General features: G+C 39.9%; 1 protein-coding gene across 1 annotated transcript in view; it reads right to left on the minus strand.

Moving 5' to 3' along the window:
* TMEM47 (transmembrane protein 47) overlaps window positions 1-17,950 on the minus strand; it is a 28,320-nt gene extending 10,370 nt beyond the window's left edge. The window contains exons 1-2 of the mRNA XM_027533262.1: window positions 17,186-17,950; window positions 1,757-1,897 (exon numbers count right to left, since the gene is read on the minus strand). Coding sequence (XP_027389063.1) covers window positions 1,757-1,897; window positions 17,186-17,411 — 367 coding nt within the window. The 5' untranslated portion in view covers window positions 17,412-17,950. The remainder of the gene's footprint in view (window positions 1-1,756; window positions 1,898-17,185) is intronic.
* Between the last annotated feature and the right edge of the window lie 992 nt (window positions 17,951-18,942).

An 18,942-nucleotide genomic window follows, 5' to 3' on the forward strand; every position in this document is an offset into this window, starting at 1 on the left:
ATAATAGGTACGTTAAACAACAGACTTCTTTAGTTTCTGCGTATGCCATTATGGGGTAAGTTGAAGGCTAAATGGGATGGTAACTAAGTAGCACAATAACACTGGATATTTACAAGATAATGCCTACCATGCCTCTAAGATCTTCATAAATCAGAAACATATGAGTATTCTAAAAATTGTTCAAAACATAATTCATTTTAGAGAATCATATCATTTCAGAAAAATTTATCAAATACTATTATGATCGACTCTCTAATCACTGTTAATAAATCCTAGCTGCAAAGATAAACTTATACTACAATTAAAATATCTACTTTGTTTTATTCTAATAATAGGAAAAGAGTCTTGGTAAATCCATGAACTGAGAAATAAAGTGGAGAAGAGTGGTAGAATCTTTAGGAGAATCTTCATGGTGTTCACAATAGAGAACTTTATTACACATGAGATCAACAAAATAATGATACTACGGTATCTGCCTAAGAATTCAAAATATTTTTTGTAATAGCGTTTTCTACTCTATTAGACAGTATCTGCCATGCTATTTAGCCAGTTTTATAGGTGTCACAATACAGTGAACAGTCCATAACAGGCACCAAATAAACAGTGACTGAATGAATGAGGGACTCACTAGTGAATGAACCACCAGTTTAAGGTTCAGTAGCCTCCTGGCCCCAGGTCCACCAGTAACTACTATGTGATTTTGAGCAAGTCACTTAAGAGATTTTAACTAGATCTATTTCTACATTCTTTCAGTCCTGTGGAGGTTTGTTTTTTATGACCTTTGCATTCTGACAAGTCCTTATGGGTATAAGAAGACGAACACAAACAGCAGGGGGCAGCAGAACACTTCTGATTTTATACTTTTTGATCCAATGACCCTTCAAATCCTGAGAAATTTCAGCTATCCCCATCTTTAAACAGCTTTAAAAAATCCATCTAACAGGCTAGATGGTTCTGTCAGTGTCTTCATTATTGAGAGTCACAGAGGCTTATTTTGCAGTCTTCAAATAAGACATGACTGACAGGGTAAATTGAAGGTACCACAAGAATATTTCAGCTGGAGTCATTTTTAAGAATATTTAAGAAGATTCTTATAAATGAAAATTAAACCCATATCAAATAATGTGCTGGGCTTTTAGCTTTATAAGCCCCTTTTCTAAACAGCCCCTGACTTTTAGTAAAACTTTGATTTTACCTGGGTTGATCCAAGCTGTGCTTCACGGAAAGAAGGTTGCTAAATGAATATGCCATTGACCTCACACAACTGAATTGCCTGATGGTTCATGTTATACATCATGATTTTTCAGAGTAACTGTGTTTATTTCAGAACAGATGTGTACCTTTAAGGGGACACATATTGGATTTCTCTTTTGTAGCTTTATGTCAGGAAAAAAAAGATAACACTGCCTGAAGATCATCAATGGGGGCAGTAAAAGGAAGAAAAAAATATATGTGAAGAAAGACTATTGGTAAATACACCTGCTGTAATTCCTAAAGCAAGAGCCCTAGCAAGAGACACTATTTATTCACGTTTTAGTTAGAATTTTAGAAATTGCCACCGTGTTATGTGAAATGCTTTAATACACTGAAAACTGATACTATAATAAGCTTTAGCCAATTTACCCTAAAATATAACAAATGCCTCTGAACCTGTAGGTAAATATAGCAACCACATATTGCTTCTTCATGAGAGGGAAGGATGGTAGAAAGGTTCATGAAACTTTAATACTGGTTTGAAAGTAATGAATATATTTACCTGCTGCAAAAAGCATGACAGCAACAGGTCTATAGAAGCGCCTTCGAGATCCCACGCAGATGGAAATCAAACCCACCAGGAATGCAATGAGAATGATGGCAGCACCACCCAAGAGTAAAGCCAGAGTAGCAATCTGCCAGTCTGCAAAGAAAAAGAGAAAAGCATTGCTTTTTTAAAGCAGTAAACTATGCTCAGCAGCAGTCACCTTGCTACAGCTAAATAGATGCGATTTTACTGCATACTAAACATCCTTTGGGATTTGAAATGTTTTGCAACAAAAATTACTATAAATGTCCTTATTCAGAAGTCTCCTATGTTAAGCTAAGCAGTTTTTAGACCATGGGTTTGCCATGCTTTTCTTCCAAGGATTCTATTAAGCATTCAGACTAAATTTGATGCCCCTTCTACAACCTATTTTCATTATTATTAAATTTTCTATTGAGCTATAACGTGCACAAATCATTAAGTACAGAAAGTAGGGAACTTAATGAATTTTATGTACACAATTATTAAGTACAGAAAGTAGGGAACTTAATGAATTTTATGTACACAATTATTAAGTACAGAAAATAGCGAACTTAATGAATTTTATGTACACACTCATGTAAACACATCCAGATTAAGATATAAAACATTTCTACCACCCAGAAGGTTCTTTTGTGCCCCTCCACAGTCAATAATCACCCTCCCACCTGGGCGACAAACCAACATTATTTGTGTATTCAATTTGATTGTTCTTAAACTTTATGTAAATGCTATCAACACTTTTATGTCTGGCTTTTAACTCTGTGATATTTATTTTGTGTCTGGCTTTTATGTCTCTGATTCTCATCGATGTTGTTGCAGTGGTTGTAGTACTTTTTTTTTTTTTTTTTTGCTGTTCTTTTAGAAATCCTTCCTTTGCATTGAATCCCCACCTCTCAACTTTTTATTTGCCTTTCTTTCCCCCCCATGGAAACAACTCTCCCAGCAAATTAGCATCAGGAAGATTTGTTGTTTGTTTTTTCCTCCTCTCTTTCCTTTCATTCTAATCTTACTGTTACATTTACCACCATAGGGATGGTTTCTGAAAGTAAGTATTCCCAAGGTGCCAGAATGGACTCTAAACAGTTCCCTGGCTCCTTTCTTCATTCACACATATTAACAGTAAGCATATACTGACCACTTACTACATGCAGGCCTCTGTACAGATTTAAGAGTCTACCATGCCCTGAATGAAACATAAACCTCGCTGAAATGTATTTGTCACTTCTTATACAATAGATTTAGAATGAGTATGACAGAAAACTGGCCCATTTTCCATTTTACAAGGGTAGAATGTTTGCTAAGAAGTAGAATGAATATATAAAAGCACCACTCAGCTTAGGAAGCATCATAGAAAATGATACAGTGAACATTCTTCTGTGGGATTTGTTTGGAAGTTCCTCTTCTGACCCTCACCTTAATGTATGTGCAAGAAAGAAAAATAGACTTTAATCCGTGGTTAAATTGCAATACAGTCTATCTAAAGTCAAGAACTCATGATATTTTGATGCTGTACTTTGAAATTATCCCTCCAGAAAGCTTACAAAGTACGCCCTTTGCCACTGCAGGATAAGGGGCAAGTAGAGAAACCTACAATCCCCTAAGATTTACTTCTTTTATTTACACTTACATAACCCTTCCTCAAGCATCCTCTTCCATATCCTCTCCTCCTAGTAAATTCTGGATATATAGCTGGCAGTGAACTAGAACTTGCACAGCGTTCAAGAAACAAACAAACAAGGGGAAAACAGAACAAATCCACACTCCTTAAAATATAAAGATGAATCACCAGAGAGTGCAGAGCATTTTTTATGCCATCTATTTGTAACAAAGCAATATAACTTCAAACAAAAGCATATCTGGCTTTCAATTAAAGTTTAAAAGGATAGCCATACTATGGGGATTTTTTGTTGTTGTTGCTATTGTTCCATAAAAGCATCATGTAGCTTTGAATAAAAAAAAAAAAATAATAGTTCTTACATTTGGAAGTCTCTAAATTTCTTTGAAAAAGTTTATTCATAGCACTATTTTATTGTACTTTAACATAAGAGAATTCCTTCTGAAAAGTTGAAAGTTGAAATTTCTGAATAATAAATCAAATTTTCATGATTATCCAAGAGTTTGAGGTACAAAGAAAATAATAACATCAATCTACCCAGACATCAATCAAATCCCTGGAGACTTTAAGAGCCAATTTTCTGGCTGGAATATTATTTTCATAAAAAGATTATTGCTTTTAGTAACTTTCTCCAATTTATTTTAAATAAATAAGAATTTTTAAAGTATTAATTTTGTTTAAATCAAGATACAACTAAATATTCACTCACTTAAAAAAATATCTTAAAAATATAAGCACAACAGATTGTCTTTTTCTGATAAGCTCTTTCAAATAGCCCCAAAGGCATAAGTTGCCATACATTTGACTATTTCTAATTTTCAATCCGAAATAAAACAGGAATTTTGATCACTTTTCTCTACTTTAAATATCCTCAAATAGTAAAACTATGTTATTTATTTGCATTTTGTAAAAAACAAGACTAAGGAAAAAAAACTGGCAAACTTTCCCCTATAAAGGGCCAGATATTAAATATTTTCGGCTTTGCAGGTCATGGCCTCTGTTATAACTACTCAACTCTACCATGCTGTGTGAATGCAGCCCAAGACAGTATGTAAATAAATGAGCATGGTTGTGCCAAGAAAACTGTATCTACAAAAACAAGTGGGAGGCTGGTTCTGACCCTCAGACTATAGTTTACTGACCTCTGGTCTATGTCTGTATATCATTTTAAAATGCTAAACTTTCTTCTAGGCCTCTCAGACACAATAATTTCAAGATGAAGTCAATCTGATAAACAGACTAGTACAGGAGTACAAAGTGGTGCTTATCCAGTATAGCAACAGATAACTGCAAAAATAATCCTAATCTCACATAATGTTCAATTTCCTTAACACAGTAATACTTTATTTCATATGGAAAGCCAATAAAGTACAATAGAAGCTACGAGAAGGAAGAGAACCTCTTACAGCATAGGAAATAGTTTTAAAAAGCAAATGAATACAACCAGTTCTGATTTTCTTCTATATGTCCTATATTCACTTCGAGTATTGAGGCTGTAGCTAATGAGAAAGTCACTTCAGACATAGTGAAAAAAGAGCACCAATCCAGCATCTCCACTGTTGTGATATTGCTACTCTTCCCTTTGGGCCACAACCGTAGTTATGCCGACTCAAGCAGAAAAGTCATTTTTATTTTCCGAGAGAGACTAGACTAGAAGTGGGCCACATATGTCTGCCACTGTCCTGGCCAGAAGCTGAGGCTGAGACTGAAGTATTGAGGTTATATCCCTGGTGGACAGTGCCAAGTTTGGGGATTGTTGTCATTATAACCATTCAGAATGAATCACTCAGGCAGGTTGCCCAGGACCAAAGCTTTAACTCACTGACCAGCTGAGTATCAATCAATAGGTTGAAAAAGTGGTTTGATACGGCTACCATAGTTAAGAAGGCTCAGGGCAGTTTTCAAGGTTTAGCACCAGTGTCGCTTTCAGTAAACAGCAACAGAATCCAGTGTCCAAATATTAGGACCTGCCTCAGAGGTAAAGTCAGGGACTATGTAGATTGGTCTGATACCACTTTCCTCTTTCTTAACTGAACAAAACTAGGAAATGGGGAATAAAACAAATCAAAAATACTCTTACAGATAACTACTAATGGCCATTAATTAATAGGCTGGGATTCCTGTTTACAAAGATATATATTTACTTACCTAGCAAATGTAGATTTAATAAGGATATATACATATAAAATGTTTTGTTATATACTATAGGACTTGGCCAATTTTACATTAATAGCATAATAAATGACCAAAAATCTCTATGCGAATTGCTTTTTCCATTAGAAGGTTTGCATGCCACAAATACTATCCCACGTTCAGTATCTACAAAACAAATTGAAATATCATAAAATTCTCAATTTTCAGCTCCATTTCTTCAAAAAAATCATCTATTTTAAGTTCTCATAATTGGTTCATTTCTGTATCAATCTTAGTTCCCCAATTTTATAGCCCCCACAGTATTTAATCAGATGAAGTGTTAAGAGTCCTTAGAGATTTATTACTCTGCATTAGTTTTATACATTTCTATAAATGATAAACTGATACTGTAGTGGAGCAGTGAACATAAACCAGCTCTGCAGAACATCAGCGGCCATAGTGCTGTTTCACAAACTGCAGTGCTCCGTACAATTAAAACTGGTCATTGTTCAATGTCAGGCCAGCTGATTTGAAACCTGAGTCTGGTTTCTAAGACCTGAGCAAATAAGTGATAATCGGTTTTGAGGAAATAATGTATAGCCTTGGTCCATAAACTGGTTAGGTCTCAAACAGGCTGGAAGCGATGTTTTGGAAATGGAAATACAACCTGAAATGAGGCTGCCATTTCAGGTTGTACTTCCACCTAAGAGTATTTTGGCAAAACTGACACAGTGACACACTGGAGGCATTGGCACTGCCCCTACCAAAGTCAAGGCTTAAGATAAGTATGCACTTCCCTATGAGAGCTTTCTCTAAAAGAAAAAAAAAAAGGAAAAGGAAAAAATAATAAATATATATATATATAAAATACACACACAATTTTATAATTTCCCTGTAGTAAAAGAATAAAAATTGGGCAGTCCTTATATCATAACATCAAGTCCAACATTAATATGCAACTCAGGAATTAAATTCAAATCCTCTTTCAAGGTATTTTTATTAGCTGGTGCCAGAACCTCCAATGTCTATAAATGCTTTAGTATTCTGCAGAATTGTGCTGACTTACTTAACAGTCTAATACATGAGACTGGCCTGAAATTGCTACTGCATTATGAAAATTCTATGGGCCACATTACAGCTGCCAAATTGGAGACTTCACATTCCCTTGGGGAATTCATGGTCAAAATTTACTTCCGATTTTCGGGAAAGGCAAAATCTAAATGATGATACATTTTCCACACTTTTTTGAGCCAAGGTCAGTGTACCACACCAATGCCTAAAGCTTTCCTTCACCTGTCTTATTTCAAAACCTTTACCTCATCAAACACTGGCTAATTTATTTAATTCTGTAGGTATTGTTTATACGCTAAGATGAGTTCTACATATGTAAATCCCTGAGCACACAACTGTCACTTCTCTAGCAAATTAGATATAATTAAAAAGTAATGAAGAAACAGATTTTTACCCTTATAAATTCAGCTCCCACAGCTGGACTGGGTAGTACTTCCCCAAGTGTATTCTAATGTTTTAATGCACGATTCTCACTATTCCTATAATTCTCATCACAAAGTAAAATATTGATTTTAATAACTTTTATAGTTACATTCAAATTTGCCAGACAGGCACTTATATATTTACCTTTGAATTCTGCAGAAGAATATTAACCAAAACAGTATCTATAATTGCAATAAAAATCATTCCGTCTTCAACCTAGAAGAGTATTCTCTCCTATGATCTTGACACTGCCTCACAAGTTATCCAAAAGTTCTCCCTAAAGTTTAGTCTGCATTTGGCAGATGAAATGGAAAACCAGAACCATTACTGAGGGACTTTAAACTTTGTTTTCTTGGCTAAGTTGCATCCTGACCTAAATCCGTCAGCATTGCATTAATTTTCCACTGTTCCATGAGATACAAAAAAAGGCAGCCAAAAGAAGAGTCTGGATTCTAACTTCAAAAATTAAAAGGACCATCTCTTTTCTCAAACAACTAATATCAAAACTAACATTCTTCACGTGCAAACAAATATTTATGGCCAATAACTATGTGTCTTTCATAAAATGACAGAGTTTAGACACTGTGCAGCGGATTGCAGAAAGTTAAGTGGAACATCAGAAAGAAGCACCTACTTTAAAACTCATGTTAATCAAGTTGGCAACAATACAATTTAAGTCTTACTCTTTAGGCCCATCTTTGGATTAAAAAAAATGGGTCCAAAGTACAGTACCAACCTGATTTTAAACACATAAATGACCCCAAGTAACCATCAAAATACAAAATACAACAATTCTAATGCTCAAAGTACAGGTCAATTTTACTAACATTTTGGTGGTAATTCTGGTGGTCTAAGAGTGCCAAACAGGCTATCAATTTTCAATCTGTGACAGTTACGTTCAAGGCTTTTGAGTTGTTTTGTGTTGATGCTTGATGAACACACATTCTTTTTCCTTTATAAAGGGGCACTTCAGCTCAGCTGCTTCACAGAATTTGGAGGAAATATGATTTATCTTCTAAACACCGTATCATATGGTGTTTTTTTCCCCCAAATAAAACCATTGTATACAGTGCTTAGCAAAAGCCCTACTATTAGAGTATGTTTCAGTACTTAGACAAAAAAGAAAGACACCATTACTGCTAATGAGTGCTGTTTCTTACCAAGTATTATATCAGAAAGCTTACATCTGCATTTGATGGTAACTAATATTAATGGGTACTAGTATTTCTCAATGGAGAGGGCACTGGCGACCCACTCCAGTACTCTTGCCTGGAAAATCCCATGGACAGAGGAGCCTGGTAGGCTGCAGTCCATGGGGTCGCAAAGAGTCAGACACGACTAAGCGACTTCACTTTCACTTTTCACTTTTATGCATTGGAGAAGGAAATGGCAACCCACTCCAGTGTTCTTGCCTGGAGAATCCCAGGGACAGCGGAGCCTGGTGGGCTGCTGTCTGTGGGGTCACACAGAGTCGGACACGACTGAAGTGACTTAGCAGCAGCAGCAGCAGTATTTCTCAACAGTAATTACTAATCATAGTACATAAACTTGTGATGTGTTTGTTACATCAAAGATTGTTCCTTCTCCATTCTTTGGAAAAAACCTAAGAAAGTTACAATTCGAATAACTTCATTATTTGGAAAAACAACAAGAAGAAAATCCATGCCAAGACTAAGAGTGGGTGACCTGCCTCCAAGCAACTAAAAAGCTTTTGTGATGGGTTTAGTGTGGCTAATAATAATCAAAGAGCAGATGGATGACAGCCAGCCAGTCACCCACGATCAGTATTAAGACACCCCTAGTAAATATGGAAGGACAAGTTTGGCAAGCTAGTGCTCCTACCAGTTCCCTGTCAACAAGCTTCTTTAGATGAGGGCCCTTCTTTGTCCCCCTGCAAAAGGTGAATTTATATTTATTTTCTCCTTCATACTACTTCGTACTTTTATATTATTTCGTCAACTTGTTTAAAAGAAGCCGTTTGTTTCATTAATCACCTTGCTCTCACCACCAGAAAGACTGGTTGACTTTGTACCAGGACAAAGCCCACTCCCTGCTAGGAAGTCAATGAATACGTTTCAACGAAGTTAACTCCTTGGATACATTAGAGGAGATAGGAAAGACCCTCCCTGGACATTTCTCCCTTTAAGTCACCTCTTAGTGCTAGGGATAGACTCCAGGTTGCATTCACAAAGTGCTACGCATGACAATGAACATTTGGTTTAAGGACCTTAAAACATGACAGAAAAATCCTCCGATGGAAATTTGAGTTCTTTCGTGGGTGTGCTTTTTCATGCATAGAGACTATGTGACTTGAGGTCCTAACTTCTATTTTGTATCATCGTTTTGCCTAACATATATTTTATAAAGATAGAATCAATATATGTGACATTATCTTGAAAAAATGGCTCATTAAACTATCATTTAAAATCTCACAACAGTTAATAAGCTGTTAGAGACAAAATAATCTAGATGTATTTTTTCCTGGTTTTCTGGGAACCATGGATGCTTCATTTTTGTTGGGGTTATTGTTTCATTAATGAGAGTCTTTGGTGCCAAAAGCAACACTACAATAGAACAGAAAATTGATGGTCTACTAGTGTCTCAAAATTCCCAAACAAATATAGCAGCTGAAAAGGGTAAAGAAGGTGTCCTTGTCTAATTTTCAAGGGAGATGATTCAATACTTTGAAAAGACTGGTAAGATTTAACTGTCCATGACCTTTGACATGTGAGGATGAAATTCTGCTTAAGGAAAAATCTGTCACTTGATAAATAAGTGTATCTTTAAAAAAATAAAAGCAGAATGCAGTAAGAAGTTGATCTAGTAAAATTTATTTGCATATAGTCAATTTAAGAAACTTGCATGGCTGGCTTCCAAAGGCTTTTTTGGAAGTGGTTTTCAACTTAAAATTAAGCAGTTGTTTTAAAGTAGACGATTGTGGAGAAATTTAAAGAAAAACAATTTTTTGTTGATTTTTAAGGACTAGCCACAGCAACTGTAAATTTTGATGATAAACAAATAAACATGATGATGATAAACATATATAAGTCTATTTGAAAACTCTTTAAATTCCATAGGAAAATGAAATCTTGGATGATAAATAATCTTGTAAAAAGTAGATACCTATTTCACAGTACTCCTTAACTTCTTCACCAAAGCTCCATATATGATGTGCTGTGTGTGCTAAGTCGCTTCAGTTGCGTTCGACCCTTTGCGACCCCATGGTCTGTAGCCCCCCAGGTTCCGCTGTCCATGGGATTCTCCAGGCAAGAATACTGGAATGGGTTGTCATTTCCACCTCCAGAGGATCTTCCTGATCCAGAGATCAAACCCACATCTCTTATGTATCCTACGTAGGCAGAAGGGTTCTTTACTGCTGGTGCCACCTGGGAAGCCCTTCCATACATGATGGTAGTCAACAAACCTTCACACACCTAGAGATAGCTATCCGCAATATCACTGGAAATTCTGAAAACCCATCCTGCAAAAATACTACGGCTAAGTACAATCTCTCTGTTGAGTCTTTAATATTTTGTCTCACCTCATTTTTTTATCTATGCAATAAATTCAATTGGGCAAGATTACTTAAAAATATCTTTTCTAGTCCAAATGTGCTATGATTCTGTGATTCAACATATGGGCAATTATCAAAAGAATCATGTTATTAAAATAAAAAAAAACAAGCAAACAAAAAACCTCTGCAACTCTCATACCTTTCTAGCACTATAAAATTTAACTACTGTCTGGAATTTTTAACTTTGTAACATTGTAGTGTTCATGTACAAACCATTTCATCAGACTCATACAAAACTTTCTAAAATGGCAAAAATTTTATCATGCAACATAAAGTATCAAATTAAGAAGCCAGATGGGGGCTTCCCAGGTAGCTCAGTGGTAAAGAATCAACTTGCCAATGCAGGAGACATGAGTTTGATCCCTGGGTCGGGACGATCCACTGGAGAAGGGAATGGCAACCCACTCCAGTTTTCCTGCCTGTAGAATTCAGTGGACAGAGGAGCCTGGTGGGCTACAGTCCATGGGGTCACAAAGAGTCGGACACAACTGAGCATGCACACATGCATTCTCAATCAGTTTGATCCTTTTGAGACTGTAAACCAAAAATGACTTAAGGTGTTTATATATAGACAGAGAAAAGCATTGTCTGTTTGTAGGCAATTTAGGTTCTTGAGTTCATTTCCTTCCAAATCCAGAGTAATCCCATACAAGTGACTAATCATTAAAGCCATGTGTTGGTTGAGGGCAGCTTTTACCCCAGCCAAACATTATTTATAGAATTGATTCAAAGTTCTCAAAGAAAGGAGCTATGTAGTTGTCTTTGTTCTTCAGAGGCAATAAAGAAAGAAGGCAGATTTGTAGTTAGACTCTAGTGCCAGACTAGCAAACGTGGCCCAACAGCATTTCCTATCCTACATGCTTTTCTACAATGTGACCTTGCCACTGCTCCATCAAGAAATAGAACCCAGTTCTCTTCCCCTGGAATCTGGGCTGTACATATGGCTCCTCTGATTTCCCAGGCTGGTTCTGAAAGGAGACTGGTTCTTTTCCAACCCTTGCTCTCAGGAAAACTACTCATCCTGTAAGAAGTCAACTATCCCGACACCACCATGCTAGACAGGCCAGTCCCAGCTGAGTCCAGCCTCCCAGCCATTCCCACCAATGTGTCAAAGCTCGTGAAACCATTTGGAAGAGGATCCTGCAGTTCTGCATGTTCTAGTTTCCAGCCATTCAAATCACCCTGGGCCCCAGCTCCAGACATCCAAGAGCAGAGACAAGCCATCCTCATCACACCCTATCTTAATTCCTGACCCACCAAAGTCATGGACATTATAAAATAAATGTTATTTGACACCACTAACTTTGGAGGTGGTTTGTTTTCCAGTTTTAATAACTGGAACACTCTTGGAAAAAACCTTTCTCTACCACCGATTGAGAACTTGGTAAATGTACAAAAATGCCTAGCCTTCTTGCCTGGAAAATTCAATGGACGGAGGAGCCTGGTAGGCTACCGTCCATGGGGTCGAAAAGAGTTGGACACGACTGAGCCACTTCACTTTCACTTTCTCAATAATATATGGGGTAGCATTACCTACATTTCAAATTTATTCAATACTGGGAATAAGTGAGATGTCTGGCCTGGAATAGTACTGAATAAAAGGCAGATAGTAGGTAATAATTTTGTGATTAGGATCAACCAAGAGCACTGTTAAATGCTGAGTAGTACCTTTCAAAATTTAAATTTGAGATGAACAACATATTTAATCATTCGGTGTGAAAAAAAAAAAAAGCTTACCACCTAAGGAAGAAAAAGTCCTCAATTAATGAAAAAGAATATATCATTTTGGGTTTGCTTCTCTGAATATACAATAAGGAAGAAATGCAACCCTAATGAGCAGGTATGTATGTATGTTTAATCTTCATGGCAAACCATGTGAAGATGTTAAGTAAGTTTTATGAGGTCATATGATTGGAAGTGGCCAAGTTCAGGGCAGTTTGAATCCAAAGCCTCCCTCGTGTATTCTTCACAACACTACTCTGCCGTCTTACAGGATTATGCTATAATTTAGGATAGTTCATACAAACATTGCTGTGATATTCAAGTTATATAATCCAGGGACTTATTTGGGAACAGTAGTCCATAGGGTCTCGAAGAGTCGGACATGACCTAGCAACTGAACACCACCACCACCAAGCCCACTTAGGGAAATGGTGGAGTACTAGATATATTAGTGAAAAGGATTGTTGTTGTGGCTGTTGTTTAGTCACTAAGTTGTGTCTGACTCTTTGTGACCCCCATGGACTACAATACTCCAGGGTTCCCTGGCTTACTCACTATTAAACTTGAAAGTGATCCTTCAAATTTATTCCTGACAGCAGGCAAAATCTTTTGCTTGAAATATGCTTTTGTTTGTTTCAGTTTGGTTTTGAAAAGTTTTATGAAAGGCCAGGCTTCTCACATATTCATCAAATCCCTTAGATGACAAAGACTGATCTAAATGGCCCCCTGGAGATTACAATCATTCTATGATTGTGAGCAAAAGAGGAATTATATCTACCCACAAATTAAAATGTCCTTTGTAAAAGTCAATCTGGGGAACTTCAGAATCTTAGGAGACCTTAAAAGAAAATCACCATGAGGATCTTGAAATGTTATACTTCGTTTTCTCTGGATTATTAAACAAGAAAGTTTCAATGCTAAGTGCTGCTCTTTGAATAATTTTCCATCAGTCTACACTGTATAGGTTAAATAAATTCTTTTGTTCTAGTTCGTTCTTTTTTAGGAAGCCAGAATAGAGCATAACTGTCATGACCTCCCCGGCTTGCCGAGCTATTTGTAAACATGCATCAGTATCAACTCATTTCAAGCAACAAGCTGAACCTTCCCTGAAGTAAATCATATTGTGAAGTTTTCCAAGGAAATCCAGTTTCCCAATTAAAGTATGGATTCAAAATATGCATACATGATACACATCTGAACTCAGAACCACTGTACCTCAAGTTTTCTAAGATTTGCAGGTGTTTAGACAGGTTTTCTTATAATGCCTTTTAAAGTGGATTTTTATATCAGTTTTTTAAAAATGAGCTACATACAAAGCACTCTTAAAAGAACCCCTGTCAACTGAAAATAATAATATTCACCTGTCATTAGCATACAGTGCACTGCCATTTCAAAACTGCTAGTGACTCATGTTATAAATATAGCTATTTTTAGGACAGTGCATGGATGATGTTAACAATATTGTATGAAAAAGGCACTATCTGATCAAGTATTTTGTGGATAGAAAGATAGATAATTGCCACTTGTTATATTCCAAAATTACTCTCAGTAAATTGTGTTCATTTGGCCATCTGCACATACTTGCATTTTGCTTAGTCAATAAGTAACACAGACATCAAAAAAGCAATCTGATTTATATGAAATAGCTATGTATTTATAAATTTTATAAAAGAAACATAAAATCACCCAAAGAGGTTATACAGCATGTTTGAAGTTAAGTTTAGGGTATCAGCATTCTGTATACACTGAGTAATCCTATTTGTACTAAGGATTTCTCTTGTAATTGCTATGGCTGTGAAACTCTATACAAATTATATTCTAGAAAAAAAGTTATCTAAATTAAATGTGACTAAACAAATGTCTAAAACATTACTATCATTTAAAAGAAATATTTAAGATGCATTAAAACACTGCCAAAATCAGAAGTGGGGAAAACCATCCTTAGAAATTCTGTGGCTGACAGCCATGTGAGGACTACCTATTCTAAACTTCCTAACAAACATACTTTATCTTTTTTCTTTTTTCTTTTCGTGTTTTCACTGTGAATGCCAGTCTATTAGCCATTTTCTCATTGGTCTTTTTGGGAAATTTATAGCTTAAAGATGAATGCCTGGGCAGTCCCCCATATACAGAATTGGGACACCAGAGAAAAGCATTCCGGTTGACCGACACCAACTGGTTCATACTAGAAGTGCTGACGCAACCTTCAATACACCAGGACAAAAAAGGCATGGTTCTGCTTTTGCTTAAAACCATAAAACAGGTTATAAGCAGTAAACGACGCATATTTGGTACCAAAATTAAAAACGCACCTGTAAAAATAATGGCTGAGAGGAAAGTTTCTGTAAAAACTGGGCCTAAGTAGGACACACCGTCATCAGTAGAAACATGCCTGAAATTTCCCTTCTGTATTTACAAGCTTGCCTCTTCACGGCAGTTTTAGTTCTAATTAAGACAAAGGTTTTTAATTAAGCCCTGAAGATGCTGGTAAAGGGCCTTCAGTAAAACTGTCCTTGGTGGTTCCTCCTGAGGTAATTCATTTCGAGAGACAATGAAGTGGATCTCTTAAAATCTTCAGAGAAGACATTGCCCTCCCTGCTATTCAACACAGCAAACAGACTGAGAAAAGCTGCCTGCCCTTTGGAACGGGCAAGAAAAGAACTGCTCGTTTCACTTCAAGCTTCCCCCCTTGTTTCAGAATACTGGTGAACAGAAGCTTCAAGTCCACCAAACACTATAAGAAAACAGACTTTGTAAAGTGGCGAGATGGAGCAATTTTCCATATTGTGTTTCCTTTCCTCCTGCACCCTTCCCACCCACCACCATGGGGAGGAAAAACGAACTGCTACTACATAAAGCAAGTCAAGAACTTGTTTCAGATAGCCTCCAACCAAACCATCTCCACCACCCCCGTTCGCTTCTGAGGTATACTTTTTTCCTAGGATAAAAACTATTTTCAGGAACGAAAAAAGAAATAAATGCTGGAGTATGATTTTCTGCAAGAGGATAGAATAACGGGCTCAGAGGGGGAAAAAAATCAGAAACTGTACCAGTCTCTGATTTTTACCTTGCAGAGTCCTATTATCACTATATTTGCATTAAGCTTGTGTCTCCCTATTTCCATGCTTAGAGAGGAAAAAAGCAGAGATAAATGGGTATGGAGGCAATTAGGAAATTAGCAAACACTGCAGACGCTCAACAAACTCGAGCTGTCTTCTCCCCATTCCCCACATTCCTGGTCGAGAGAAAAGGGCCTGAAAAGAAAATGAGAGTTGAAGCTAGTTTCTCTAACCTATCTGAAAAGTCTTTATGCAATAAGGGGGCTATTATTTCAGGAGACAGTGAGAAAGGGGCAAACGATTCAGGTTGCTAAGGAGACGTGCTGAAGCTGGCATTCCTACATAAATTTCCATTTCTACTGGAGTAGAGAAAGAAAAGATATTCTCTCCAAAGTTTATTTGGATCCCCTGGTTACTGAAGAAAGGCATTTTACCGATTTATTTTATCTTTAGTTGTAAACAACCAACCCTGAAAGAATTAAAAGACCTAAATGTTGACCTCCCGCTGCCAACCAGTCCCCTCCACAGTGAATTAAGCAACAAAGCAAAATCCTTCAATGGAAATTTTGAGGTAATATCAAAGAAAAAAGCCTTTTGTAAGTAAACACAATCAAATTTATGGAAGAAACTAAAGCAAGTGAACTAATTTCCCTTATAACAAGAAAAGAAAGACAAAAGTAAATCTGATTTTTGTGGCTTTTTTTCCTATTTTAACTTGCCTAGAACTTGACACGTTTTCAGTAAAGCTTTATAAACAGTCCCAGAGAAGACATGAAACTGTCACGAAGAAATTTAATGAGTTTCTCAGGGGTGCACGTGTAGGTGTGTAAAATCACAGCCAGGTCCTCTTTTATTCCCCTTTCTCTGCACTGACACCAGCAGTTGAAGAATCAAGATTAGCAAGGAATAGCGGTTTGCAGGAAGAAATCCGAATTTTGGCAGATTTCTGCTAAGGGCGTAACTGGAGTGCAGGGGAAGGCAACCGGGGCTCAAGGAGAGAGTAAAGCAGTAAAGCCGCCCCCCTCCCCTGGGGACTACCTTCTCCATCCTCCACCCCATCCCTTTGCAGCTTCCAGTACTGCCTGAATAAGCCACAACTTTCCAGGCATCTTGTGAGTACCTTACGCAGAAGGGAAAGATCTGGAGGACAGAGAAGGCATTTGGAGTGGGAAAGAAGGAAGAGCAACTCTTAACCAAGGACCGTGTCACCAAAAAAGGAAAGGAAATTAAAGCCTGTCCCTCTCCCAACTTTCCACATCCCTCAAAAATTTAAGGAACTAAAATCCAAACCGAAACTCATCGGGGACAAGCCAGATAAAGAGGAGGACAACAGACAGAAACCCGGGCACCAAGAGGTAAACTCAGGCAAATTTCTCCTAGAGAGAGGAAAGTGGGGAAGGCAGAGAGCCCACAGCATCCCGGTGGAGTTGGGGCGCTTTTACTTTTTTTTTAACGGGGGTGTGGAAGGCGTTTCATTTTCAACACAACCACACGGTTCTCGCCTGAAATGATAACAATTACCCAGAATAGCATACGTGTTACTCCAGAGCCGGAGGAATGGCCACGGAGGAGAGGGCGTGGGGCATCGCACTAGGTTCGGCGACCCGGACTGGGGAGAGGGGAGGGGTGGGGATCGGAGAGGTGGCTGGAGCCCGAGAATCCGCGAAGGGCCAGCATGAAGGGGACGGACTAGGGTCGGGGTACACAGAATAGGGGGTGGGAGGTAGAGGAGGTAGCCGTCCAGGCAGCGGGGCGCGGGGCGGTCCGGGGCGGGAGACAGGGGTCGCGGCGCGCCGGGCCCTCACCGCTGCTGAGCGTGGACTCGCAGTGCCAGATGTCCAAGCTGGCGGGTTTCCGGCAGGACTCCCACAGGGACAGGTAGTACTGGTGGTCGGCCGTGACCCAGGCCGGGCTCAGCACGGCCCCCAGATCCAGACACAGCGCCAGGAAGATGCACACCAGCCCGACCAGCTTCAGCGGGGTCAACACCGACACGCGCACCTCCTCCATGCCGCTGCCCGCCGAAGCCATGCCCCGGGCGCCGCAGCCGGCCCGCCCCGCGGGAGACGAGGACGCCTGGCGGGTCCGGAGAGCCGGGAGCCTGACCTCCCACGGAGGGAAGCAGCCGAGCCGCCGCGCGCGCGGGGACTCGCTCCCTCGGAGCTCCGCGCGCTTCTCGCCGCGCCGCGAAGGTGGGTCTGTGGGACGGGCGGCCGGGGACCGGGTCGTAGACAGCCGCAGCGACGCCGATCCCGCCGCGGACCCTCGCAGCCGGCCCCGCGCCGCGTTCTGCCCGCGCCCGCTCCGCCCCGGCGCTGCCCGGCTCGCTCGCTCCGCCCCGGCCCCTCCCCGGCTGCGGGAGGCGGTGCCGAGCGGGGAGGGGCAGCGGTCAGCACCCAGGCGGCGTCAGGCTTCGGCTCCGGCTCCCGGCTCCCCGCGCGAGAGGCTCGCGTCCGCCCCGCCCGTGCCCGGTGCGAGCAGAGCGAAACCCCTCTTTCTCGGCCCCGCGTGCGCTGTGCGCGCTCAGCGAGTCATCTGTCCTCGTGTGCTGCGATCCCAGAGCCCAGTGCGATCCCTCCGCCCTCGAACCGCTGTGCCGGGCGATTCCTCGAAGCAGCGGGGCCCCGGCCCCGCCCCTGGCCGCGCTTGCTCCGGGGTCGCCTGGTTTCCCGCCCCCGCCCCCTCCCGTCACGTGGGTTTCCTTTTCTTAGGGAGCTGGGGTGGGTCCTTTTCTAGAAGGCGTCAGCTGTAGATTCCTAGGTTTCCTGGGATGTGGCCACTGGAGCCAAGGGAGGGTCTCTCAGGGATGTAACACGCCCCCTCCCGCCCCGCCGATTTCTCATCCCGGGGATTTGGAACATGGAGAAAAGTAACAAAAGTACTCTCTTTTCAAACTCAGGATGAACCTAGTCTTGGAGCAAGTCATCTCCCCGCCACCCCCCAGTTTTCCCTATTTCCTAACTTTCCCCGCCAGCTTACCGGCGTTTCTATTCTCTGAGCTCGCCTATTTTCTCGCCCCCTAGGAAGGGCGCTTGCTCAGGGAACGAACGCAGGAGCTAAAATGGGAAGGAGAGCTTCCACAAAATGTGATGTAAACCTTACTTGCTTATCGGCTGCTGTGTTCTTCGCGCGTTGTCTAAAACCTTTATTCATTGGGCTTTACATTATGCCAAGTTGGATCTGAGTCTGTAAATGGCATTAACCTTTTCCTGTGCCCGGAAGACCTGGCCCAGGGCCTGGCATAGGAAAAGTAGGATATCTTTAAGTAATCAGTCTATCCGCGTTTACTGTGTGCTTGGGGCTAAGGATTCAATCCGGTTTGACTGGATTTTTAAGGAGACGCCCCCCGCCCCCCCGCAGCCCGCCTCCCCACAGGAGGAATAGACTCACCTTGAAATTGAATTTGCAATTCTGTAATTGATTGGTTCAGCTTGTAATGGTAGGTTATCTGTCTCTTGTATCTCTTTAACTACTTTCCCTTTTTCCTATAAAAGAAACAATTTATTGAATAGTTCGTTGGGGGTAGGGATGATCCCAGATCTTTCACTATATGGGAAAGTTG

This window comes from Bos indicus x Bos taurus, chromosome X, assembly GCF_003369695.1.
Source record: "Bos indicus x Bos taurus breed Angus x Brahman F1 hybrid chromosome X, Bos_hybrid_MaternalHap_v2.0, whole genome shotgun sequence".
Lineage (NCBI taxonomy): Eukaryota > Metazoa > Chordata > Mammalia > Artiodactyla > Bovidae > Bos > Bos indicus x Bos taurus.